This window comes from Melopsittacus undulatus, chromosome 7, assembly GCF_012275295.1.
Source record: "Melopsittacus undulatus isolate bMelUnd1 chromosome 7, bMelUnd1.mat.Z, whole genome shotgun sequence".
In the NCBI taxonomy this organism is placed as follows: Eukaryota; Metazoa; Chordata; class Aves; order Psittaciformes; family Psittaculidae; genus Melopsittacus; species Melopsittacus undulatus.
Window position 1 is genome coordinate 37,846,833 of NC_047533.1, and position 27,931 is coordinate 37,874,763.

Consider the following 27,931-nt stretch of genomic DNA (forward strand, 5'->3'; position numbering starts at 1 on the left):
CCCTTATTTGCAATAATAAATCATGCCAGTGAAAAGATCACCATTGTTTATTAGCATGACAAGAAAAATGATGAGCCATTTCACTCTAGCCTAAATTTACTGATAATTAAGGAAGTTCTTGTCCTTAGATTTAAAATGTTTTCTCCCTCTAGTATTTACCCTTCAATATATTAATGGATGTCAGTCAATCAACTCATAAGTCCTTTGTACTACTGATTTTAAAATAGCAAACTTTTCCTGACTGTTTTCACAGAACTGGCTAACCTGTCCAGTCCTACATCATCCTTTTCTGCTCCTTCTTCTACATCTTCCTTTTCTGACCATACATGACTCCAAAGAGGCCTCATCATAAATAATCTCAGTAATCACAGAGTTCCAAATATTAAGCATGAGGAAATATGGGGGAATCCTTCAGATTATACAAACTATATTTACATTTTATTTATATTTACATGTCATTGTAAATTTCAAGGGTCTTCTACTTTGATTTAGCAATTACATTGGTAATCTGCATGGAAAATGACTTACCAATTTCAGGGGCTTAACTTTAGATACTTGTGTTTCTATCTTAAGGAAATTTTATCAAGACATACTGAAATCATTAGCTGAATAGCTTTTGTTCCAGTCTGAAATTTTCAGTTATGTAAAGGAAAACTAAGGAAACTCCACCAATTTACCCAAAGTAATTTGATTACCTAAACTGCAGGCACAGTGTTTAGGGCCAGTGAAGAAATTTGAAATGGAAAGATGTTATTACTACAAATTAATAATATACCGCAGGGCATCCTGTCTAATTATATTAATCAAGGAAGCAATAAAAAAATGTCAAAGTATATTGAAGATGCACAAGGCAACCACAGTATTTTGCAGAACAAAGACCAAACATTTTTTTTACTTATCCAAGAAGAAAACAGAAAATGAAGTGACAAATGCTCTACGTATTTCTTCAAATTTTGATGTACCAAGGAAGATGTTCTGAAATATGAAATAACTAGTACTATTTCATTAGCAACCGAATACCTGATAACTCAGCATCTGACAGCTTGGGGGAGTGAGGGTGGGTAAAGAGAGACCAAATAGTTTCATTCCCTGTGGGGTAATAAACAAATTCAATAAATTAAATAACTCATTATAATTATAAAAGTACACTTATTTTGAAGCTGCTCTTCAAGACATTGGTTACTTTTTTAGGCCGGGATTCCCTTGGATCTTATTTTTCCTGATACATATTCTTCTCCCTTGCAACATGTGCATAAACCATTTAAATCATCCCTTGTTTCCCCCATGGCTCTAGTAGTTCTCTAGATTTTTACCTTCTAATTTTCATTCTTTAGCAGCAGGTAACCCTGCTAATTTTTATTCCTTACTTCAGTCTTCTTGTGAGCAGCTCTTTCCAGTACATCTGTTGTACCTTCTTAGGAATAGAGGATAATATCCAGTTTTCATTACAGCAAACAGCCACAGTTATCAAATTTTTTTAAAAAATCTTCACAAGAACAATATTTCTCATGATTTTCATGTGAAGAATAATATGAGAAAAATAAAGCCATAAGTTTAAAGTGGCTTTAAATTTGCTCTTACAAGTGATCGTAGAAAGTCCGTAAGATTTTCGTGTTAAAATTTTACAGTGAGCTAGATCAGATAAAGCTAGAATCATTTTACAATGTTATGCAAAAGACAAGTCTAGTTTTCACTTGGATATATCAGTCAAAATTGTAATAGTATTTGAAACTTCAGCAAGTAGAGTTCTGGAAGATTATTCATTTATGCATGAAAATTTGATTATTTGGTTCCAATGGCAGCATTCAAAAATTATGAGAGCAGCTGATATGCAATGTTCACATGAAAGGCATATTTTGGAAATTTTTATATATCCTTCTATCAGATCTAGAAGGATTCCACATACAGTGCATATTAAATAATACATTAAAGAAACCAGTGATCATAGAATCATAGAATCATAGAATAGTTAGGGTTGGAAAGGACCTTAAGATCATCTAGTTCCAACCCCCCTGCCATGGCCAGGGACACCTCACACTAAACCATATCACCCAAGGCTTCATCCAACTTGGCCTTGAACACCGCCAGGGATGGAGCATTCACAACCTCCCTGGGCAACCCATTCCAGTACCTCACCACCCAAACAGTAAAAAATTTCTTTCTTAGATCCAATCTAAACCTCTGCTGTTTAAGTTTCAACCCGTTACACCTTCTTCTATCACTACAGTTCCTAATGAACAGTCCCTTCCCAGCATCCCTGTAGGCCCCCTTGAGATACGGGAAGGCTGCTAAGAGGTCTCCACGCAGCCTTCTCTTCTCCAGGCTGAACAGACCCAACTTTCTCAGCCTGTCTTCATACGGCAGGTGCTCCAATCCCCTGATCATCCTCGTGGCCCTCCTCTGGACTTGTTCCAACAGTTCCATGTCCTTTTTGTGTTGAGGGCACTAGAACTGCACACAATACTCCAAGTGAAGTCTCACAAGAGCAGAGTAGAGGGGCAGGATCACCTCCTTCCATCTGCTGGTCACGCTTCTTTTGATGCAGCCCAGAATACGGTTGGCTTTCTGGGCTGTAAGCGCACACTGAAGCTGGCTCATGTTCATTTTCTCATCGGCCAACACCCCCAAGTCCTTCTCCACAGAGCTGCACTGAATTTCCTTTTTGCTCAACCTGTAGCTGTGCCTGGGATTGCTCCGACCCAGGTGCAGGACCTTGCACTTGTCATGGTTAAACTTTATGAGGTTGGCATCAGCCCACCTCACAAGCGTGTCAAGGTCCTTCTGGATGGCATTCCTTCCCTCCAGCGAATCAACCGACCCATACAACTTGGTGTCATCGGCAAACTTGCTGAGAGCACATAGTTAGTTAATTAATATCTTGAGGATTTGTGCAGAAGTTTCCATTAGGCAGTCTATCTATATTCTGTATGCTGTGGGAATATAGCTCTACCTGTATCAGTATAATGAAGAAGAAATCTGTAAGCACTTTAAATTTTACTGTGTGTTGGAAATTGTTAATTAAAATGTTAGTACTAGAGTCTGTGATAGCCTCAGCCTCAGCTTCAACAAAGCACAATTACCTCGTCTCCCAATTTTTATTTTGTTGAGCCCTGTGAAGCTGATGAACAGAATCCTGACCCTGTAAGAAAGTTCACCCTGCGGCTAAGGGTTTCAAAGGACAGTGGAGTAAGTGCAAACCCATAAAGACTCATTCTATAGAACCTGGGTACAGCAGCTGTTCAGACAATGGTAGCCTTCAGGTTCTGGAAGTCACCACAACTTAAATGATGATTTGATGATTTCCCTCTCCCCTCAAGGAACCTCCCCAGCACACAGTTATTTCAGTTGGGAGTCACCCCCTCCAGGCAAGTAGCACGTGAGAATAGCAATCCTCTTGTAGGAAAACAAATCAATTCTGGCAGTTAAATTCTGGTCTCTGTATTTACATCAAGAACCTCTACTTGTTTAAAGCAGTGTAGCCTTATGCTCACAATGTGTAATTATAAACTGAGACTATAAATACTTGTCTTTCATACAGTAGCAATCAAATTTTGATAGATTTTCCTTTTGATAGATTAGGATTTTTTTCATGAATAATGAGAGTCAATTTAAGTCAGACTTGTCAAGGGAAATAACCATGAAAAATAGCTTCACTTGCTTCAACAAAAATTTAACTAGGATTCTTTTCATCTTAAGAGCTTGAAACAATTTAAACCAATAAACTTTATGCAAAATGCCACACAGAATAGCTTTATATAACCTTGAACAGATTCTTCCATTTGTCTTTCTCCATTTTCACTCAGCTTTCTGCTATACGTTTTCCACCTATTCTGTCTTAGACATTTGAGAAGTAAAATAAATATACACACTTTGGGTTATAAAAATTTAAAGGTAAAGCTTAGGTTTGGCTGAAGTGCAGAGGAAGTCCTGAGAACTGCAGTGCTCACACCCAGAGCCCCAGGTTTAGAGCTAGTGTTTCCTTCAGTGCAAGCATTCCACATGTTGGGGCAGGCAGTAGAGCCGTCACTGCTCCCACATCCTGCTTCTTCCTTGCCTTTGATTTTATAGAAGAATTTGGAAGGGGAACTGGTACTTTGTGGTATTTGGGATATCATGCAAATAAATAAGGATATTTTGGGGGATATTATGTTTTCTTGCTGAATGGAAGACAATAAAAGCTAAGTTTTATGAACACTGAGCACAGACTTGTCTAAGGGCTTTGGCTTACTTTAGAAAAAGAAAAAATAAAACCAGCTCTGGTTTCTTCATGCCATGTTGCTAATTATTAAAAGTACCAATAGTTTCTCCTAAGACATTTTTATGGCTCTTGAGGCTGCCACTAGCCAGAAAAAGAAGGGAAGTTTCTCTTAGTCCTTTTCTGAAAGGGGGGTAGGAGGGTGGGGGTGTAAAAAAAATAATTAATTCCTTGGAAAAAAAACATAGCCTTTAAAAGTATAGTTCATATGTCCTTATGCTCAGTGTCTCAATTCTCTCAGTTCTTGATACAACATAATGAGATGCTAACATTCACTTTTATTAAAAATTAATATTTTCTCCTTTCAGAGTGATAAAGTTTGAAGAATGTGTGCAACCATAAATACAACATTGTGTCTGACAGAGAGTATATACAACTCCAAGATTAATTCCAGGAGTCTGAAGCACTCCCATTGTCTTTTCTATAAAAGCACCCTTGATTAAGATAGGACTATCTGTAGGAATTAAGCTGATTCCACTTGTACTTAAGCTAATTTATCGTAAGGACTTATATGATATACATGGCCAGGTTGGATGGAGCTCTGAGCAACCTGGTCTAGCAGAAGGTGTCCCAGCCCATAACAGTGGGGTTGGAACTAGATCTTTAAGGTCCCTTCCAACCAAACCATTCTGTGATTCTATGATCTCCACCAAATTTGAGAGGAGGAACATGCATCCTTCTCAGACTGGCAACGTACTTCTCACACAATTTTCAACATGGGACTGAGGCACAGGAAGTGTAAGTGGTGGGTCTAAAATATGTAAGAATTACAGAGAGAAAAAATAAATTAACTTCCCCTATAGTGGAACAGATTCTCACTGCAAAAGAGAGGGAAAAGGGAAAGCCCCAGCCAGGAGTTGGGCAGAAAAAAGTAACTGTAAAACTCTTTTTAGGCTTCTCTCATTTTGACTTCAAGACAAAGTTACTGTAGGGGTAAAGTTATATGGAGTTTTATGAACTGTACATGGAGGCTGGATTTTCTTAGCTTGGGATTTTTCAATAGCCCTGAAATACATCTTTATTCTTATCCATTGTGTTCCCACTAATACAAATAGGTATCATGCTGGTATTCAGCTAAGTAATACTTTTGTCATCCACAGATGGACAGGGTATTACATGGCTTAGAAATGAAATAAAAGCTAAATCCCTATGCTTGATAAAGCCTTGCTTGTTTTCTCTTTCATTCAGGATTACCGAGTGAACATCTTTCTCCGACAGAATTGGAATGATCCACGCCTCGCATACAGTGAATATCCAGATGACTCTTTAGACTTAGATCCATCCATGTTGGATTCAATTTGGAAACCTGATTTGTTCTTTGCTAATGAAAAAGGTGCCAACTTTCATGAAGTCACAACAGATAATAAGTTGTTGAGAATTTTCAAAAATGGGAATGTACTTTATTCCATCAGGTGAGTCTCTAATCAAATTATATTATTTTGCATATAGAAGCTCAAAAATGTACCAAAGAAATCCTAATGGATATCTTCAGTTTCTAGTCATGCAGAGCTGTATCTGAAATAGCTGTGAGTTTTGAACACAGACTTTTATCATCATTACTGTTCATTGTTAATACTAAAATTGAAAATGATTCCTCATTAGGCATGCACATAGTAAAAATAGTAAGAAAAGTATATTTCCCATTTTAAAATAAAGATAGTGAGCATAGTGGAGCTAGGATACTCGCACAGAGCAATTAATCCTGAAATGGTATAATCTGAACTGGCCTATGTATGAGTTTCACATGCTGTAGCCTCCAAATGTCACGACAATCCAATTTTATTTCATTTTTACCTTTTTGGATATTTCAGTTGCACTTCAACATGGAAACATGACCTGTTTGAGGAAGCATGACATTTAAAGAATAGATCACTTACTGCTGGAAATGGAGAGAAAAGTGGGAAGTAAACTTTTGAAAAGGTTTAAGAAGCTGTGAGCAGCAATCATAAGTATTGACAAAATCTAGTTATCCTACTTCTTCTCTCTTCTCTTCTCACCACTTTCCTTTTATTGATACATTAGTAGGCATTTTACCACTACCTTCAAAAACCTGATCTAGTGAGAAACACATCAGATATAGGTATATTAAAGCCCCATTAGACATCGTATAGATTTGGCATTAATACAGTGACCTACGTGTGCAAAATGTTACACTTTTCAAAGTAAATAAGCCTCTTGTCCCAGTTGGTGTTTTGCTTCACATGTTTTTATGATGCTGCATTAATAGGTAATTGGACTTTTTGAAGAGACATCAGGAATTTGTGAACCAATTTGTATACTAAAAGAAAAACAAAACATCTGTGACTTGCATGGATGTATGAGTGGCAAGGGAGTCTCCTCCTTCCTTGCAATGCAAGCAGGCAGTGTCTTGCCAAGCTTACCTAGGAAGAAGGGGTTGGGTTAAAATTCCTGTATTTCGTATCCAAAAGGAGGTTAGCCTGCCAGTCTGGGAACATAATCATTCTTCAGTGTCACAACATGTATTCTGTTACTAGAAACAAATGGAAAGCAAGTAAAAATGATTCCTTCTCTGGACTCGAGTAGAAAGAAGAGGTAAATAATTATCTCCAGACTGTCTGAATCACCCTGAGAAGCACTGGCAGTTTTCCCACTCTAGTCAAATAATTCCTCCTCCTCCTTACCCCACTCCCTCCAGATACATACAACACAGGGTGTAGACACCACCACTCAACTGAAGAAAGTTTGGATTGCAATGTCAACAGAATTCAGAGCAAATTCAGGGTCACGTGAAATGGGGAGAAAGAAAATAAACATGAGAAATGTATAATACTAAATTATAAAAGCAAACACTGACTGTGATGAAAGAAAATTATAGCTCTTGTGTTTCTTATGGAGCCAGAAAGTTTATGTCACCATGATTTAATTAAGAAGTATTACAATTTCTGAAACAGATTTAAAATCATATAACCGCCTTCTAGCTGAGTCAGTTCAGCTTTTGATGAGGGGCAACATGTTAATTGCTAACATGCTGTACTTAATATCAAAAGGAAAAAAAGGAGAATATTTCTAAATTTTCTTTTTCCTTTCATTCCCTAATGGTTTTTCCTCCCCTAATTGCATTGGAATTATAATATTCTCATTAAAATAATGTTACAGTCCTTGATTCAGTGAACACCTGAGTACTTACTGAAGCACAAAACAAAGTCCAGGTGCCTCTTCTCTGAAATTACTTGTCATGTTACAAGCCTACTAGTCAGATTTTATATATGGGACCATTTTTAACAGCATGGTAACAGGGTCTGGGTCTGAGTTCCTTCCTCAGGCTCTCCCCCTGCAGTTCTGTCGCTGGCAGGCTAAACAGAAGTTATAGTAAAAAAGAATCAAGAAGCTTTGGAGAGCAAAAAGAAAAATAAAAGAAATGCACAGCCATCCTCACCACCTAATGCCAAATTCACTTTAGCCCTAATTCCAAAAACAGGGGAATGACCCGTGTAAGGTTTTTTGAGAACATTCTATCAGCTGATCTGATAAACAAAGGTGCAGTCATGACACTGGATGATGAATGGATAACTAAAGAGCACCAGCGAGGAAAAACATGTACTTTTACCTCTTAGAACTATAGAGTCAGCTAAGTTGGAAAAAACCTTTAAGATCATCAAGTCCAACCATTACCAAGACCACCCCTAAATCATTTCTCTGAGGGCCTCATGTGCATGGTTTTTGAGCACTTCCAAGAATGGTGATCCCACCACTGCCCTGGGCAGGCTGTTTCAATGCCTGGTTACCTTCTCTGTGAAGAAGTTTTTCCAAATACCCAGTCTAAACCTCCCCTGGCAGAGCTTGAGGCCGTTATCTCTTGTCCTATCGCTTGTTACTCAGCAGAAGAGATTGATCCCCAAGAGACCAGTGCTCCTTTCAGGTAGTTATAGAGAGCAGTAACGTCCCTCAGAGCCTTCCCTTCTCCAGACTAAAAAAACCCAGTTCCCTCAGCCATTCTTCGTAAGACTTCAGAGAATAAGTCTTCCCCAGAGGACACCAGACCCTTCTCCAGAAGTACTACTTTAAAGATAAGTTACTGTATTGACATAAAGCTTAAAAGTACCCTTTTTGCTTATAGGCTGCAAAGTATTTAACAGGAAGTATCAGGACTAACATGAAACACAGCTGCAGTTCAAAATTACAGACATGTTTCAGTGTGCCACCAGTATCATCAAATGTTATCTTAAACCTTTTGTTGACAAATTAAGCACCTTATTTTAGAACAATAACACACAAATTACTTTGCCATCATGATTTGTAGCTGACATCTGTTATGAAATTCTTGTATATCTGGGTGAATTTTATGTTTGAAACACTGTACCAGTCCAATAATTCTGCTGTAACACAAAAATCATGCTGTTGTTGAATTCCTCAAGACCTCTCATAGATTTAGGCAACACCAATGAAAAACTGTTTTTCTGAAAGTCTGTCATAATTTTTTTTCCACATCATCAAACTAAGCTAAATGAGTGAAATGGGTTCAGATAATCTATAGCCCTTTTGAGAGCTTTCTAATTAAACAAAAAAAAATGCATTTTCTTCAAATCCTAATGATTTCCAGTATTTTCATGCATCCTTCCTGTGCACTTCTATGGCATTTTATGGTATATTCTTAACACTTTTTTTGTGTTCTTTCAGATTGACCTTAATACTGTCCTGTCCGATGGATCTAAAAAATTTTCCAATGGATGTGCAAACGTGTATAATGCAGCTGGAAAGCTGTAAGTTTGCGTAATGTATTATCCTATAAATACTTTTTCAAGGATTACAACAGCTATGTAGGAGGTAGACAGAACAAATTTTCAAAGAAGAATCCTGTATTTTACAAAAAGAATCTGTGAAACATACATGATTTTCAAAGAAGGAAGACATTCTTTCATCCTTACTTGTACAGAAAATCTGAAGTTACTATTGCACTTAAGTATCCAGTGCTGATTTATCTTTATGTAAAAAACTTACGCACATAGGAATTCACCATGAAGTCTTCCCTCTGTTCACACATACAGGGGGCAGTAATATGGAAGAGCATAAAGGAAACATAAGAATAACTTAAAGAAGTGATTTATATGATTTATGTGAATATCCCAAAAATCAGTAGTAACTCAGTGTCCTAAAAAGCTGGAAACAAGATGATTCATATTAAGTTCCTACTCTGCAGATTCTTGCCCTAGATCTTCACTGTGCCTACATATTCTAGCTACATACATATAGTTTTTACCTAATCCTAGAAAGGATTAGGAAAAGTGTTTATTACAAAAGAGAACTGTAGAAGATTGCAAAGAATATATATGCACTTATATATGCACTTATGTATATGCCTATGCACTGTACCTACACAGGGTATATCACTTACATAGTTCTCATCCCTTCAAATGGGGAAGAATCTTGGATCAGTGGGCCAGCCCCAGAAATGTTTTGGGAAGGTCTGTGGTGCCCTTACATTATAAGGAGGAGGAAGCCCACAAAAGGTAACATTTAGTGAGGAATAAAATGTGAGTATGATCTGACCATCAGTCATAACGCTGGAAAAATATAGCATCTTCTGAAGACTGGGCTTAAAGGAATTTGTAGCAGCACAGATGGCTTGACATTGAAACCATGCTGCAAAACAGAGAACGAAATACCTAAGAGCTTTCTATTGTAGAGAAGATCTGAGAGTTTGACCAAACCTGGTGTTACACTAGAATTTCAATGAAAAAAGTAAAATTACAACTCCACCTATTTCAATTAATCTCTTCGTAAAGCCTTATTTTGCATTATATGCAAATATCGTAAGGAGAGCAGAGAAAGTGAAACCAGCTTAGATAAAAAAGGCTTTGCAGAATTATCTTTCAGTTAACAGCAATACTTTTTACATGAAATAAAATTAGCATTTGTTAACTCAACCCGTCATACAATCTACTTATCATCTCCCTCAATATCGTGCTTAGAATATAAAAGTGGATGGAAAGCATACAACAGATATGCCATTTCAAGGCATAGACACACGAAAAGATGAAACCAAAGGTTCTGTCTGATGCCATGATCTAAGCTAACACAAGATGTATGAGAAGGAAGACACAGATATGAATTAAATTTTAATATTCCTTGTAATGACAAAGTATTTGGCAATTGCCTTTTCCCCCTAAGATAAGTGTAATTTGGAAGAGATTTCTGGTAGAAAAATTATGTGAAGAACAAAAATAAAATGAAGTAAGATTTCCTTGAAAAATTCCACCAATCTGAAGATTCTGGAAATAAATAACAAGAGAAAAACAGATAAATGATAATACCCATGTTAGTGTCAGATCTAGATTTACAGGTTTAGGATGAATAAATAGAATATCTTATAAAATAATTTCCTTCATATAGAATGAACAAACTGTATTATCAGAAATATAGCATAGATCAGAAACACAAAGCACATAATTTTTATTATTTCTTGAGGGGGGTTCTTATTTTACTGGACCAAAGTAACATCTGAGCGAAAGGGGAGGTAATTATCTATCAGTCAGTATCTCAGAACTGTTTGTAGCATAGGTAATGCAATGCTTTTACAAAAAAAAAAAAAAAATCAGGGTGAATATGAAAGCCTGTTCTGACTTTCATTACAATGGACAGATGGTAATGTTATAAAACAGGCTTTCAATGTGAGGGCAATGGCAGAATCTGACAGCAGAAATTTTCTTGACTGAAATTGAAAGATAATTATTTGCTGCAAATGTCAAGGAGTTTAGGCAATATTATACAGTCAGTATTGAAGCAAAACTTCACAGTCAACCCAAGGAGATAATCCTCCTAATAACCTATGTCACCTTTATAATTAATGTGGCTAAATAGAAGGTTAATATGAGGCAGTTGAACCAGAGTACATAGAGATGGCAGGAATATTCACTACATACAATTGTGCTTCAAACAGAAAGTACCATAGTGTTTGACTGAACAAGCAAAAGGTATAATTTTAAAATTAATAATAATAATTAAAAATAATAATATGTTTTAAAAGTTAAGAAATTGTTGCTTTAACAGCTTCATAAAGCTCAGATGTATTTTTCCTCTCTTACAGTCCTTGTGAGGACAGGTTGTTGGGCATTCTTGACTAAATAGGCATCTGGTTTGCTTTATAGAAACCTTGCAGGAGCTCACAATTCCCACAAACTACACCACAGGGATCCAACACATATTAGCTGAATAGCACTGTAGATGTTCAACTATATTTTTCAGCAGAATATTTTTCACTGAAGTCTTGTTTTTAATCATTTGGTTCAGTGGGAGTAAATTCCCTGCTGCACATTCACAGAGCAGAGAAAGGCAATGTTCACAAAAGAAGACCTGAACAAAATACAAATGAGCACTTCAAACTCTTCTCTTCTAGTTACAGAGAAGGATCAAATTTGATTTCATAAGGAAGTTATGAGTAATAAAGCTTTTCCCATATCACCTTGTATAATTCTATTTTACATCTCCAGACACTGAAAAAATAGAATATAGGCAAAGTAGCTGGCCTGAGGCAGAAAATTTTGCAGCATGTAGGAGCAATGGCTCTACCTATGTGTCTGATATGGGAACTACCAGTTAGGTTTGCAAGAACAAGACAGCAGTTCCCTGAAATGGCTTTGGGACAGATCCGAAGAAGTTAGGCACAGCGGCATCTTTTCCAAGCTCCTAGATGTTCAGAAGCAGGAATTCACCTGCCCAAACCCAGCTTCTTTATACAAGAATTGCAGGAAGGGAAATTGGAGGAGATACAGAAAATATCTGCATGCTGGACAGGAAAGTAACAAGGTTAAAAAAATGTTTTGTACAAGTCTGAAAACTGACTAATTCCCAAAACTTAGAAAAAGGTGGGAAGAAACATCACAGAATCTTTGGCTAAGAACAGACATCTAGTTCTCTTTAAAATTATATAAGAAAAAAAGGATGGGTGTATTTAACATTTTCCCAAGCTTTAGAGCAAATGTCCTGAGGTAAGAACTGACATAACCCCAAGAGTCTGAATCCATCCAAGCATCTCTAATTTCTAGGCCATGGTGTCATCCTCTCCTCTAGCTGTCTGACTTACACTTATTTGTGCACAGTGAGACAACTTAAACAGGGTGATCAAAGCACTAACTCTGGTGATTAATGCATTGTCTGGGGAAGTGGAATATGTGGGGTTTCAAAGCAGGCAACACAGTCATCTCATGCCCCGAGTAAATGATCTGATCATCAGGCTGTGTTATAAAAATTAAAGTGGTTGTAGGAGCAAGACAACAGCAGTCATGCTTCCAGATGTTTCTTTTGAAAGTGATGATCATAGCTTTTTTTTCCACTGAGTGACAAGTTGGGTAGGATATTATATAATTATGAATCTACAAGACTCATTTATTAAGTTTCTTTAAAATGTATCTGGTCTTGGAAGCCTTGCTTTTGCATACGTTGCTAAGTAAATCAGACTGTTTCTAACAAACCCCTCATTTTTTTCTTACTCATCCTACGCCCAGGTTGCAAAGAAAGACTGACCATCATTTATAAAGGACAGATCATAGGTTTTAGCTTTGCTATAAAAATAATAATACTTTCCTTCTATATTGATATTGTTGCTCCAGAGGAAAAATTCATGTATGGCTTTTCTTCCCAAATTATGTATTTATTTTTAGCCAGCTCATGTAATGTTTTTTTCAAAGTCACTCTAAGCAGTTGAATTTGCCCCTGGTTAAAGTACTTCACTTATATCATGAAGTGCCTGAAAAATATTAAAGTGGAAATGTCTTCTATTTTTAAAAGATTTATTTTATCAGATGATTTCTCAGCAACTAGAATAAGCTGCTGAATGAGGAAATGAAAATGCACATATGAAATGATCCCTTCTCTATTTCTGTGCCTTACACCCGGGTAGCCTATAGGCATGTGAGATAATTTTAGTTTTATTCTGCTTGGAAAAGATACAAAGAAATGTCAGCTAGATACATATTTATTTCTGTGGCCTGTCTCCTAGGAAAGAGATGTTTTCCTTTCCTATACTAGAGCTTGCTGTCTCTTTAAGTTTCACTTTTATCTCATAGCATTCCATTTTTCATATATTACAACTTGATGTGACATTCAATATCCCTGAATATTCAAATAATAGTAAAAATACTAAGTTACAAAAGAAACATACTACATACTAGTAGAAACATAATACAACATATGCGAACACTTTGTTCCTCTTATGAAACATATTACAACGTATCTGAGGGCTTTATTCCTGTACTTTCAAAATTGCATGAATGAAATGCTATATTTATTATTAAGATTAATAATAGAGTTAAAAAAACCAAACCACAGACACTATATGCATTTTTATTTCAGGGACCTCATATGGGTGTTGATAGTAACTTGTCAACACCATTTTCTAAAACAAGATTTTCTGGGAAAATAGAAATGTAAATTAGATACATTAAATAGACTATCACTATAGTTCCATTTTATTTTATGTCCAGATATTCAAGGCCCAAGTCCTGACAGCCACTCTTCATCCAATTCATTATCTTTTTCACCTCCTTCCTCAATAGGTATGACCACATTTTTTTACTTTAATTTTTTCACACTTAGCAGCATCTCTGTGACAGACCATTTGCTTAAGAAAAACTGCAGGCCAAATCCAACTTTCCCAATTGTTTCAGGCCCTCTACACTGCCATTTAATTCTGAATTCCACTTAGTTTGCCAGTTCTTCATTTTTGGTCAGTACATCGTTCACTAGCTAATTACCTGGAATGACCCCAGGCTCCTAAAAATGAGTTGTCTCTTTAAAGAGAGCTGTTTGCTGAGAGGCTACAGTGCCATGCATATAAACAATTCCTGAGTTTTCCTGAGAAATACTCCCTCTGGCAAACTTCTGCACCTGGGATGATAGCCTTGTTATTAACAACAATTTATTGTCTGCTTTTGCATTACAGATGTGCAAGACCTCAGACTTTAGGTTAACAGAGGCAGTATTAACATAACCTAACCAGTCATGTAATTTCTGAGCACTGCTGTTCAACATAACAACGTAGGGGGTTTGTTCTTTCTTCACAGTTCTACAATGATATCACTTAGATTTTGTGTGATTAGTAATATCTTTGTAGAATTAAGTAAGAACAAACATCTGGACAGTAACCAGATAACAACAGGTACACTGTAAACTGCCCTGTACTTCAGCCACAGCAGCTGTTTTGTACCCCATAACGCACACAGTTTGGCACCTTTACTTCCTTTCTCAACCTTTGTGCATTTGCATATGGCAAACCAAAACCATAGCACACTGCATTTGAGTGACAGAAATCCTTACTAATCTACCTTAGCCTGGCCTGGTCCTACTAACCAATATACTAGGTGATATTAGCCTCCATTGCTTTCAACTACTTCTGTAATATCAAAAGATCATTTTTTCTACCAACAATGAAAAAGTGAGCTATGCCCCCATATACTATTTAGGACAGTAACGTACTGTCCTTTTTCAACACTAATAGGTAGCCGCTAGGACTTTCTTTCATAACATTGTATTTCCCAATTACCAATAATAAAAGTATCTGACAGCAATTCATAATAGTCACCAAAACCATCTTATAGTCAAAAAACTCCCTTTCAGTGAGAGTTTGAATATCATGTTGAGCTGCAGAAAATGTAAATAAGAGATATATATGCTCTGCTCAAAGCAGCAGCAAGAGAGGTAATACAGTGGGACTGAACAGCAAGAATTTAAAAGTAGGAATAACCATTATGTGGCAAAAGTTTACCCTCAAAGACAGGTGTGCTCAGAAATAGGTTCACAGATTTTAATTTGGGACACATAGGCTAGGACTCCCTTCAGGCAGGCACACCACATTTCATATGGAAAGCAGAATACAAAGCAGAAACAAGGCACAGAGGGAAAATATTTTAGGCTCAATTCATACCCAAGAAGTCAGAATTCAAGAGCTAAGCACTTATGTCTACTACAGAATAAGCTACATACATCTAGAAACAGTTAATAGACATTTAAAATTATGTGTAGTTTGTAAAAGCACTCTTCTGATTGACTTTAAATAATCTCTGTATGCTTAGAGTTCAGTAGAAGGACACTGAAACAATTTCTCTACACAAAATACAATGCCTTCCTGATAGAAACGTTAAATCACATTTTGTATGTCTCTACGTATTTTATTTTTACAAAAATAAAAAAAAAAAAAAAACCAAAACATAACAAAACTGCAAAATTCATCACCACATTAACATTTGGCATGGGCTTCTGTGGCATAGCCATCTAGAAACAGATATGACTGGGAGATAGGGCTTTTATAGGTGTGAATCTGAACTTGAAAACCTGCAAGATGTACAATTCCTCATTCTATGACTTTGCTGTGAGTTGATTCCTCTTATTTCCACAAAATCAGGGTCCTAGGTTGTGCTAGCTCTTCCTGACAGCTGTTTTCTCTGAATTCAGTATTTATGGACCTAACAGCACAATAAAGATGTTTTATTCTTTATAACTACTGCATATTTCACTGCAGTTCTTACAAGACATGAAACATATTTAAGAATATATATGACATATAGTGCAAGTTTGCACCAGTACATCTGCTGAGAATATAGTCTTCACATTTGAAGCCCACAGGTTTGTTGCAGCAGCTAATAATTTCCCTTTTGCAAATGTAAGCCTCAGTATTGCAAATACATAAGCATGAAAATCTGTATAGTCCCATTGAACTCAGGCAGTGGCATCAGAATTTTAAATTAATCCACATCATTCTAATACTGTACACTTTTATGACGGGCAATTCAAGGATCCTAAATCCAAAATCTAACACTCTGACCTTGAAGCTTCAAAATTTTCATTACCAAAGTTCCTTACATTTCTGCTACTTGCTGTGCACTTACAACCCCTTCCACCCCCTGCTCTTAATGGCACTGAGCAATTTGGTGCCTTTATCCATATCAGTAACATAAGACACTACTTTGTTGCTAAGACTTAACTTTAAGGTTATTTCAGAATCTGCCACAATGTCTTCTTGGGAGCCCAGACACTTCAATAAAGGACACTAATTACATTAACCAGCAAAACTGTCAAAATTAGGATTGATCTATAGGCTTGTTGTGTATATAAATGTAGTAGCATATATGCTATAGTATGATAACCACCAACTACTTCAAAAGGCCATTTCTATAGAAATGCCTTTTTCCCCTTATGCATAGTGCACATAAAACCATGAGCATTCTGAGTGTGCTATTCAGCAGTTCTTCATAGAATTATTTAAAAAACAAAAATATTTTCCTGGTTTTGAGATATTTAGGAAGCTCAGTGAGTTCAATTAGTATTGGTGTTCCTCATGAATAACTTCTAAAACAGAGCAATGTAGGGTTCAGCCCTTTCAGTGCATAAAATATACTGGGATAAGCCTAGGATATGAGCTGCAGTGTGTTCTTGCAAATTCTCCTATTCTGCATTATTTCTGTTGGTGAGTGGATACTCTTCACTGTAGTCTTTCTTCATTTTCTCCATGCTAAGAACAATGATGTGGTAGTTGGAAAAAAGAGAAAGAAAGAGATTTTCAGTTAATTTGGAACTGTACCAAGTAACAAAATTGTTTCAGTTGGAAAAACAAAAATATCTGTCCTTGTTATCAGTGCTCACAAAAGAAAATTTACAGACACATTTGTGCTAGCAAATAGTTCAATATACTTAAATGATTAATGTTTTCTCACTTCCCCAATTACAGGACTATTACAGGATTTTAGATTTCCCTAATTCCATGGGCACATTTGAATGGGCCATGTATTTCATATTTAATAAAGGTCCATAAATTTGATATAGGTTTAAGTTTCTTAACATATGTAATGGAAATATTAAATACATTATACTATTTAACATTTCTTTGGTATAACAGAAACTCACTTCTCCAATAAGCTTCTCTATATTTTAAGACACTTACTTTACAGCTATGGTCTTGACTTACAAAAGAGAAGTTACAGTATTGAATGCTAAAGCTATATTTGGGCATTTAAAATGTAAACATGATAAAAATTACTTACTACAACAGCTTTTTGCACACATTGCTATTATTTTTACCAGATCACACTAGAGAATAATTAGTGGGCAGAGTAGATAGATAATAAAAATTAAAAGCATGAATTAGAGATGAATGAATCTGATTTACTGAAATACATTTTGACACAGCAGTTGTTTCTTGTCAATTCAATAAGTTTCACTCAGGGGATACGACTTCTGGCCATAATCTACATGCTTCAGATGATAATCTGCTTTACACACAACTGCTTTTTGTCTGAATTCATACAAAGTTTGATAGGACCTATACTTTTGATATTTTTATAGTTTGTGGCATTTAATATTTAATTTTAATACTGTGTATATGGAAAGTCACGCATAAAATAAGACAGAAAAATAAGTGTTTCCTTGCACAGTTAATATATGGCTGTAATGACTTGAGTATTTTCTTAATTACTTATTTTAAAGGATATAATCTCCTTTTTAGCAAATTCATCCAGCCCCAACAGAATATGAAAGTAAACCGCCAGTCAGCCAGAGTGTCTGCTGTAAAGCTGTGTATATAGGTACTCCCCAAAAGAAAGAATCTAGAAGGAAGGAGAGATCTTGAAAACAGTTTAAAATTTATATAAACAACAAAGCTTATAGGTGCATTCAACATTGATCATAAAAGATGAAGTAAGTCTCAGATTTGAGGTCAGCATATAAGGGCATTATGCCTGAATAGCATTTATTCATATTTACGTATTCAAAGAGAAACAAAGTCACTGAATATAACAGGGGAAAGATTTATGCCCACACATCAAAGAAGTTATGTCCTTCACTGGAACTCAAGATTTCAGTATTTGCTGCTGACAGTTACTCTTAGAAAGTTCTGAAAAAATATACATTGAACAGTAATTTGATACTGAACAGTTAAAAAATATTTGCAGTTATCAGTAGGTTATCCTCAGCAGCTCATGACAAGCAGACTAAAGCAGAAAGGAAATATTGCAAATAAGCAAAACAGATGAATGAAAGATATAATTTAGACATAAAAAACCCTCTCTTTTCCTTCTGGTTCAAGCTATTATATGTGTCTCAAGTGTGCCCTTGTTCAAACTATTACAACAATAGAAGCTATCTAGTTTTAGATTTCAATCTTAAAAACTCACTTTGTCCAAATCTATTAGATTCTGAGAAAGTCTTTATCGAAACTGAACAAGAACAGGAATATTTTTTTTCATTCATTATAACAAGATAAAATATATTCAGAAAAGTAATAAAATGAAATGCCAGGGATGTACAGGAAAACTAATATATGACATATGCAAAGGAAGTAGAGATATTTCCCCCAGTGATATCCCACGTGAATATTCAGCTGAGAGGAGGAAATAGCAGGGGAAAGTACTTGCCATTTACAAAGTCTGGCCCTTGATTAGTACTTCTGTTATGGCTTTTGCTGTTTTATTTAATTTTATACAAACATGCATGAGGTATAGATAAATCAAGGAATTTGGATATTAAAACTGAATGCCTTTAAATGTCATAATACATCACAGTCAGCTAATATGAGATTTTTCCCTTGTTTTGAACCTGTTTCAGAGAAAAGTATTTTTTTCAATTCAAGGAATACCTCACTCCTGCAGAATTTTTTTTATTGTCCTCTGTGAAGAGTTTGCACCTTACAATTCAAATTTACATACATCCATGAGCATAGCTTTCACAATCCCCTGTGTTATCTTGAATAAAAGGAGAAAGACACTTGAGTGTGAAGGGCCTATTGGATTCTTCACAGGCAGGGTAGGGTAAGATGACCCCAAGCACCCAAGAGAATTGAATGTTTAGCTCATTTTGATGCTTTTGTTAATTCCATTAATAGACTGACTATAAAGTTTTCACAAAGAATGCAGAAGCCTGGCTTTTTTCTCTAGTTCAAAACACTTGGTGATTAAGAGATACAAGCAGACCTCTGTATTATCTCCATTTTGTGACATTTACTCAAGTTAACACTATTTGGTATGTCCCTACTTTTCAAAGTTTGAAGCTGACCTACCGTTGGTTTGCAATTTTGTTTATTTTGCTTTTCTTTTTAGTTGGATACACAATGAATGATCTCATTTTTGAATGGCAAGAAAAGGGAGCGGTTCAAGTAGCAGAAGGTCTCACTCTGCCACAGTTTCTGTTGAAAGAAGAAAAGGATTTATGTTACTGCACCAAGCATTACAATACAGGTAGGAAAGCATGTTAGTGATTAAAACTGGAAAGACACTTAACATTTATGTTATTTTGGAAACTTGTTTTATTTATTTAATTATTCTTACTGAACTCGCAATAAGATTAAAATGTCCAGGTGCATTGTGCAGGATAATGCAGTCTTAAATAACTGATATGATGAAACAAAACTACCTGAAGGCTGATCAAACTTCTATTTTAGTAAATTTAAGAAACTACGTAGTTCACATAACTCAGAAGCAATTCCGCCAGGAGTTTTATTTTTACAGTAGATGCCATGAACACATCTACACTGAACTGCTGAAATTAAAAAGTCGTATGCTGTGCACTAAGCATGGCCTGGCTCTGTGAGGAAAAAGAGACATGGCTGCTGTCACATTTAGATGGGAGAAAGGGTTTATTGTCATAGCTCTAGACGACAGCATGGTCATTGTTATATTTCTGCATTGCTTCGGCCAAACTGCATTTCTGTGGCCACCAGGTGTTCTAAAGTATGAGTGCAGCCCACAGCCCTGAAAAGATGGCTGAGGTTTGTGCCTCTACTTAAAAAACAATTGGGCCATATAATTTCTGCAGAAAAGCCAAGCCGTTTACAAGGACAGAAAACTGGGAAACCTAGATGCAGGCACCCACCACATGCTTCAGGATAGAGATTTTAAAAGACCTTAGCAGGCAACAAGACAATTGCACAGATGTGGGACATGCCTACAAGTAGGGGGAATAAAATGTAGGACTGAGTGGCACCAGCTGCAGGCGGGAGGAAGGGTGTGTCCTCACCAGAGGAACCAGCAGAGTGGCTTGCTCTGAGTTACAGAACCAAAGTTAAGAGGTACAAATCTAGAAGAATTTGCTTTCTAGGATGGTGGGAGTGCCTTTCATTACTATTTACAACCATAATTATTAACTACCTATTGTAGACTAAATATTATATTCAAAGACAACAACTAAGAGTTTCTTTTTCTTCATTATATCAGTCAGATATGTGACCAGTAATGTACTTTCTTAAGGCTCCTGCAAAGAGGTGATGTAGACAGATACCCCTTTAGGACACTCCACAAGAAACAAAAAAAAAGAAAAATCAAAACCAGAAATAAAGCTTATTTGTCTGACCTACAACAGAGTAGATAAAATAAATTCTTAAAAGAATGCTAAACAACTGCCGCTTAGTATGCAATGAGGGACCAAAGAACACTATTCAGTTTCAGTTTACTTACAGCACAGGATGAAAGCTCTTCCAAGAAATCCCATAAAACAGAAAAAAAAAACAAAACAAAAAAACAAAAACCTCCCTGTGAAGCAAACTAATGTGAAGCTTCAGGACACTGCGTGGAAACTCATCAGTGCATGTTTCATCAGTGTTTCATGCCCAACTGAAAATGGATCACTGTAACCACAGCTTGGAAAATAAACTGCTTCTAAATATAGGGACATAACAGTTTCAGAACAGTACAGCATAATGGTTCATCAAGTCTTGTGTTCTGAAGTGACGCAACAACATTTCTTAACATTTTCATGGTGTTGCATCCACTGGTATATCTGCAATGACAAATTTGGGAAGCGATGTAGAACCATAACAAGCAGAAAAATCACAATATGCAAACCATTCACATTACAAGGATGGTCTTGCTCTACCACATCTTCATTCACTTCCTATGTGACACGCATTGCTCCCCTGGCCTCTCATACGAAACTCAATTTTAATTGCAATCACTTTGAAAAACTAACAGAGTCTGTGACAGCCTGAGGAAAAGACAATCAGTAGACACAGAAAAAAACACTGCCTGACTCCAAAAGGGCAATTTTTTCTGCAGAATAGACCTCAGCTATCACCCCTGCCCTGATAAGAATTGAAACATTCTACCTTAAATATTCATTGCATAAGAAATTATCAGCTGTCCTTGAAGCAGAGACATTACGTCTAGATGTACTTGCTAAATAGCAATTTTGCTGCTAGATTCTCCTTAGTTTCTACTTCTCCCCTCTGTAACACTGCTCACACAGTGGAGCATGTGACTAGTCTTTCACATTGCAAGATTTCTGTTCAAGTCATTACCTATCAGGCTCCCAGACCTTTCCTGTAGAACCGCTGCCTACCCCGTTGTCCTGGTTTGAGCAGTAGCAGTCATTTTTCTCCTTCTTGGTAGCTGGTGCAGTGCTGTGTTTTGACTTTCGGGCTGAGAATGGTTGCTGATAGCAAGTATGTTTTGGAGTTACTGCTCAAATGTTTGGTTTGTCCAAGGACTTTTCTGCGCTCATGCTCTGCAGGGGAAGGAGGGAGGCTGGGAGGAAGGAGAGACAGGACACCTGACCCAGGCTAGCCAAAGAGGTATTCCATACCATAGCACGTCATACCCAGGATGTAACTGGTAGAGACCTGGAAGGGCTGGAGCTCTGGGGGGATGGAGGAGGTATTGGTCGGTGCTCGGCCAGGCAGGGTGGTGTGAGTTATGGGTTGGTTGCTGGTGAGGTGTTGTATTCTCTTCACTTGTTATTGGCTTTATCATTATTAATTGTAGTAGTAGTAGCAGGAGTGATTTGTGTTTTGCCTTAGTTATTAAACCGTTCTTATCTCAACCCGTGGGGGCTACATTCTTTGGATTCTCCTTCCTAACTCTCCAGGAGCTGGGAGAGTGAGGGGGGGAGTGAGTCCATGAGCCGTGTTTCTGGGTCTAAACCACAACACCCATCTATCCCCAGCCTGTACCAGTGCATGAAGTAACCTCACTTTCATTGCAGAACTGTGCATTTATCTTTACCAATTGTCATGATGCTGTGGTGGGTCCTCCAGTCTACGGCGATCCCTCTGAATGACAGTTCAGTCCTTCGTTCTGAGCAAGTGCAAATTCATCAAGTTGAAACAAAAATTAGTTTATCCTTTCTACATGTATTTTCAACTCTTTCTACCGCAGTCATTACCAGTCTTACACCAATGTGAAGCTTACCACCTGCCATAGAACAAACTATGTAAAATCACTTCCTTCCTGACCTGTTTTGAGTAAATCATGGTCCTTTTTTTCTTCATACAAAGGTACAGAGATGAAACAAGAATACTCAAAGCATTACAATGGCAACTATTTAGGGAGAACCTGGGAATCCAAGGTATTAAATATTAGAAAACAGTATCATAAAGTGCAGCCCCCATGCTGCATCAATCCATGCAAAATCTGTTTCTTGGGTCTACCTATTGAGTCTACCTATTGTTTTGTCTTTGAAGATGTGTCTTTCAACTTTTGCTTTTAGAAGAGAGGACTGTCTAGTTTTGCTCTATAGAGAAAAGTGCATCAGCTGCCTTTTGCAGTACATCTTTTCCACACAAAATGACAAACTCTGACTTCTACAAGTCTAGAAAGGATAAACACTGCAGTAGTTCAGGACTGCACCTAGAAATAAACACTCTAACACAGTGTTCAAGCTCAGACTGAGCTTGAATGCTTAGATTAGTATATTGGCTATTAGCATTACCAACGGCTTTTCTTACATGAAGGCCAGACTATGACCCACTAGTAACTAAAGTAGTATCAAGAAGCAGATCCTTCAGCAGATATCTCTCCATTCTCCACAGATTAACAGTTGAATCTCTTCGTGCTTAGTTCCTTTTTTATTTTTTAATACTTGATCTTTTTATATTTTGCTGTTATTAATTTTCAGTTTCATAATGATTTAATAAATATTATTACTTTTATCTTTACTTCTCAGGCATGCTATTTCTTTGGCTCAGTTTCCTAAGGAGATTCTCCATTACAAAAACTTCCTATGTAGCTTCAGGAATAGCTCCTCAGCCTTCCTGGGAATTGTAAACATGACCATGATATTGTGAGGGTACAGTAATGAAAGCTTCTCACATGGAATATCTTAAAGGTTGCTGAAAGGGGACAAATATATTTCAGTTCTATCAATTACTGCCTTTGGAGCAGTTTGAGGTAGAGGAAACTGAAAAAGACTCCTTATGGCCTGAAAGATACTATTTATGCTTGCTTTTGCTTGCAAACAAGCACACTCCTACCTGCATAGCTCACTAGTTAAACAGCACCTGCCATTGTCAAAAGAGGCTGTACAGCATGAAGGTGTGCTAAGGTGGAAAATTGCTCTTCTCAGGTTACTCACAGTTGGCCATAGCAGCAACAACCAAAAAAAGAATGTGTGACTTAAATACTGATTCCAAAGAAAAGCCACTTGTACTTTATTGGGAAAAGAAAAATCATATAGACTGACTGGAATATCAGTTTCAGTGTGGACATTGTATGGAAATCATGCCAGCCCAGCAGATCTGATCTTGTTACTAAAGAACATGTGTAACAGAGAAAAATGCACCATAGCATGCATATATACCAGTGCATTCACTTCATATACATAGGTACAGCATTCAGCAAGACAGTACTTTTGGTGCCTTTAGCAAACTTGACTCCCTGGTTAGGGTGGACTTCCAAACACAAAGAACCTCTGTTTCAGGAAAAAAAAATGTTTATCTTTTAGGAAGCTCTTAATAGCTGTTCTTTCTTTTGTATTAGAAAAATTTGTCCATTTTGTGGATTGTGTGCACATCTAGAATTGACCCTTAGTCTGAAATAGCAGCAGGCTTTAATATGTTACTCAGCCTCAGCAAAAACACAATACCACAAAGGTTTTGCGTGTTCCTCCTGGGTACTCCCCATGACGTTTACAGTGACTATCAGAATGAATTAGAGTTTACCTTCTGTGTACTGCAAATGAATTATTAGAACAATGCTTTTAGCTGCTTGGATATTTCTTTCCCCAGCTGAGATGACTTCATGGATATGTCTCTTCTGATCTTGTCAAGCATCCAGTCAAAAAGATTAAACCACAGCCAACCTGGCTTTGGATTTGAAATAAAATACAGGATGAGAAAGGAGACCCACAGCTGGAAAACAACGGCACAGCCTCTGCTGACTGCCCTCCTAGCTGAAGTTCACAGCTGCTAGTGCAATCTATTTTTTTTTTCCATTCTGCTTCATTAGCCAAGTTTATGCAAGTGCCTCTGATCTCAGTCAGGAAGGGCAAAAATAAACATCACCCCTTCCACACTTTGACCAGTAACTGTTACAACTGCAGCGCCAAGACTGACTTCCAACTGTTGCCTTTCTCCAATAGTCAACGGTGGAGTAACATGGAGGAGTCTACCTCAGGAGACAGCAGTCTCCCAGGGAAGTTGCCACGTATTAATTTTTCAGTGCTATTCTGGAATAAAGCAGATGATGAACACATATGGATGGCATGTCCATAAACTCACTGGGCCTGAGACAAAGGCAGGAATCTAAAGTCACACATTCTATGCAGTTATGTAAAAGTATTTTTCCACTTTAACATACACTTCACTTTATTTTCAGTTTTTGTCTATCGGGGCTTGGGGCTTTTCGTTTGTTTTGGGGGTTATTTTTAACCTTGGTCAATAATGTCTAGAAAAATACAAATCCATGCAAAGAAATATTTCAGTATAGTTCCTCTAACACATCACTCAGACTGAGTTCTGGCCTCTTCATTATCCCATCTCTATTTCTATGATTACAATATATTCCATTTGTACTTCTCTCATTCAAAATCTCTTCCATTTTCTCAGGGTTCTGTTCTCCACAGCTGTTCTCTCTCCTTAGTTTAGACAAACATGGCAAACTTGCAACCACATAAAAAAAAACCCACATCAGACCTAGTACATTATTTATCGCTCCTTCTTTAGGACATGGTGTTGAGTGCTCTGTAACAGTTCAAGCCCACTTGAGTACTCAGGAAAGAGACTTAGATCTCTTATCCCACCTTTCTCTGGAGAAAAACAAAACAAAACAAAACAGTGTACAGGTGATAGCCAATGTTTACTCACACTCTAGTCATGCACATATTACACTTTCTGATGTTCCTTAGTTTTCCTACCTAATTTATTTTCAAAGAAGAATATAGGACCCTATAAGAAGGAAATTCTCCATGCTGAACTGTAATTATTGTGATGCCAAATAAAACAGCTCTGCAAGAGAGCTGGTTGATGCATTTCTGTCACTCCTTACCCCCATGATTCCCTGTGATGTTTGAGAGAGAGAGACCAGTGCTGTCCAAGTCTGCTGTCACAAAAAAAAAATCTTCAGGATAAGGATCAGTTTGAAGTAAGAATATGATTTTGACAAAGGCCTAGTGCAGAACTTCTGGTTACATGGGCTGTACTGAACTGCTAAGTAAAAGAATGTATCTTGTAGTTACCCTTGTGAAGATCCTGGAAGAGAAATATAAGGGAAAATCCCGGCTGTTTCCTGTTTTGTTCATTAAACCAGGACTTCATCCCTTGATTGAAGCAGAAATCAGTTTTGAAGCTGGGGCAGCAGATGGTTGAGACAGGATTTGGGACACAGATTTCAGTAGTGTAGATAGGATTCAGAAAAAAACAGCAATTAGGAATAGAACTAATAACTTAGCCAGCAGACATAAAACTCCTGGGATATGTAATTTGAAAATTAAACATCATAACTACTGTCCTTCTAAATAATTTTTTAGTGTCTCAACGGAGTAAAAATTTTATACAATGATAATTACTATGACATCATAGAAAGAACTGTGAAGAGAACTATTATGAAAAGAATTAAGTTCAGAAGATATTTCCAAGCCTAAAATAAAAACATTTCAGTTTGACTTTATCTGAAACTCATTTCTGTGTGCCTAACACTTGCCACAGCATAATATACAATATATGAAATTAGTATAGCTTAAGCTCATAAATAAGTCCATTACATGAATTTTGTTAATATGATAAATATTAAAGCAATATTAATGTGGAACCATTTTCTATAAAATGGCATTTTGGCATGTAAAAATGGATTAGGAAAGTATCCATCAAAATAGATACATTCTATAACCAAAAAACTATATAACAATTAAGAAAAAACAACTATATAGCTTTCTATGTTAAATTAGGAAATTCTTTCATTCAAACAAGGAAGAAATCTGAGCTATGCATATTTACTGCTGTAAGAAACTGCGTATTCTTGTATACTCTATTTACAGTAACAGCATTGCCGTCAGCACCATTCATATGTGACTAATATGAGCATTGAGCAGAATTAGAAAATCTGATGAGACCAGGTCAAGATCTGTGAAATAATCTACAGTCCACAGGGTTAAAAAAAAAAGAAAAAAAAAAAGCAATCTGGATAGGAGAAAAAAAATAGGTTTATGGCATTTCTATGAGCAAACAATAATATTTTTGTTCTGGTTTAAGTTGCTTGATGTTCAGTATCTGGGAAAAAATAGGCCATTTAATTAGCTTCCTAAAGTTAGTTAATCTCAAATCCTCAATTTCTATTTAAATCTCAGACATTGTACTTTTGAACTGGAACAGTTTGAATGGGGATAAAAAGCGAGACTTAGCAGAACCCTAATGCCCAAACTGATCTCACTATATTTTTCTCAAATTCATTGAAATTAAAAAAAAAAGCTTCAAATTGAACCAGAAGATAAACGAGATGTTATACAATAGGAAAGGAACCCTTTTCTTTGCATACAGCAGTATTTCCAAACAATAGAAAAATAAGTATGATCACACAGAGGAAGTTTCCTTTGTTATAATGAGTTGTGCTTTGGTTTTTATAAGGAGAGAAGAGTTCCAGAGGTTGGTGAATTCTGAAGTTTTCAGGTTTTCTGTCCAGTTGCTTTTCAGTAAATACTCCTGTTATAATAGAGATCATGCATATTAAAATTCACTGAAGAGAAATCAAAGCACCCATCTTTCATTGGAGAACAAATATATTTGACAGTGTAAATTCTTTAATGTGTGCACTAGATGTTGACAGTAAAGACCATTCTAATTCTATCGAATATTTCTTCTTTGCTATAACAAGGAAAGTTTACGTGTATTGAAGTCCGATTTCACCTTGAGAGGCAGATGGGTTACTATCTCATCCAGATGTACATACCAAGTCTCTTGATTGTCATTCTCTCCTGGGTGTCATTTTGGATCAATATGGATGCAGCTCCAGCCAGAGTGGCTTTAGGCATAACAACTGTACTGACCATGACAACACAGAGCTCAGGTTCACGAGCATCTCTTCCAAAGGTAGGTAGAATTTCCTTTGTTTGCACAACATTAGTACAAAGTCATAATGCTGTGTGACAAATAAGCACCTTCAATCAACCTTATAATGTGTGTTTGAATTATCAGTATTCAAGCATCTTCTAAAGGAGATAACCTTGAAATATTTAGGTGGGTTTTGAGTCACCAATCAAATATATTTCATTCTTCCCATCTCAACTATTTAGCCAGCTATCTACTAAATTCCACAGACTTCAGTAAGTAATGAAATCAATGTTATTCAGTACTATATAAATGCTGTTTAGCACTTGGTTAGTTCATAATTTTCCAGATCCCAGTTGTCATGGTTTGAGCATGTTTTGAGGGTGTTTTTGTTCAAGGTTTTTTCCAGCCAGGTGGAGGAGGGGAGTCTGGGGGGGGGAGAGACAGGGCACCTGACCCAGGCTAGTCAATGGGGTATTCCATGCCAT

The 27,931-nt window shown here is 36.7% G+C and overlaps 1 protein-coding gene across 1 annotated transcript in view; it reads left to right on the top strand.

Moving 5' to 3' along the window:
- GLRA3 (glycine receptor alpha 3) overlaps nt 1-27,931 on the top strand; it is a 63,861-nt gene that overhangs the window by 25,070 nt on the left and 10,860 nt on the right. Inside the window, exons 3-6 of the mRNA XM_005145528.2 lie at nt 5,444-5,667; nt 8,894-8,976; nt 19,297-19,434; nt 27,271-27,485. Coding sequence (XP_005145585.1) covers nt 5,444-5,667; nt 8,894-8,976; nt 19,297-19,434; nt 27,271-27,485 — 660 coding nt within the window. The remainder of the gene's footprint in view (nt 1-5,443; nt 5,668-8,893; nt 8,977-19,296; nt 19,435-27,270; nt 27,486-27,931) is intronic.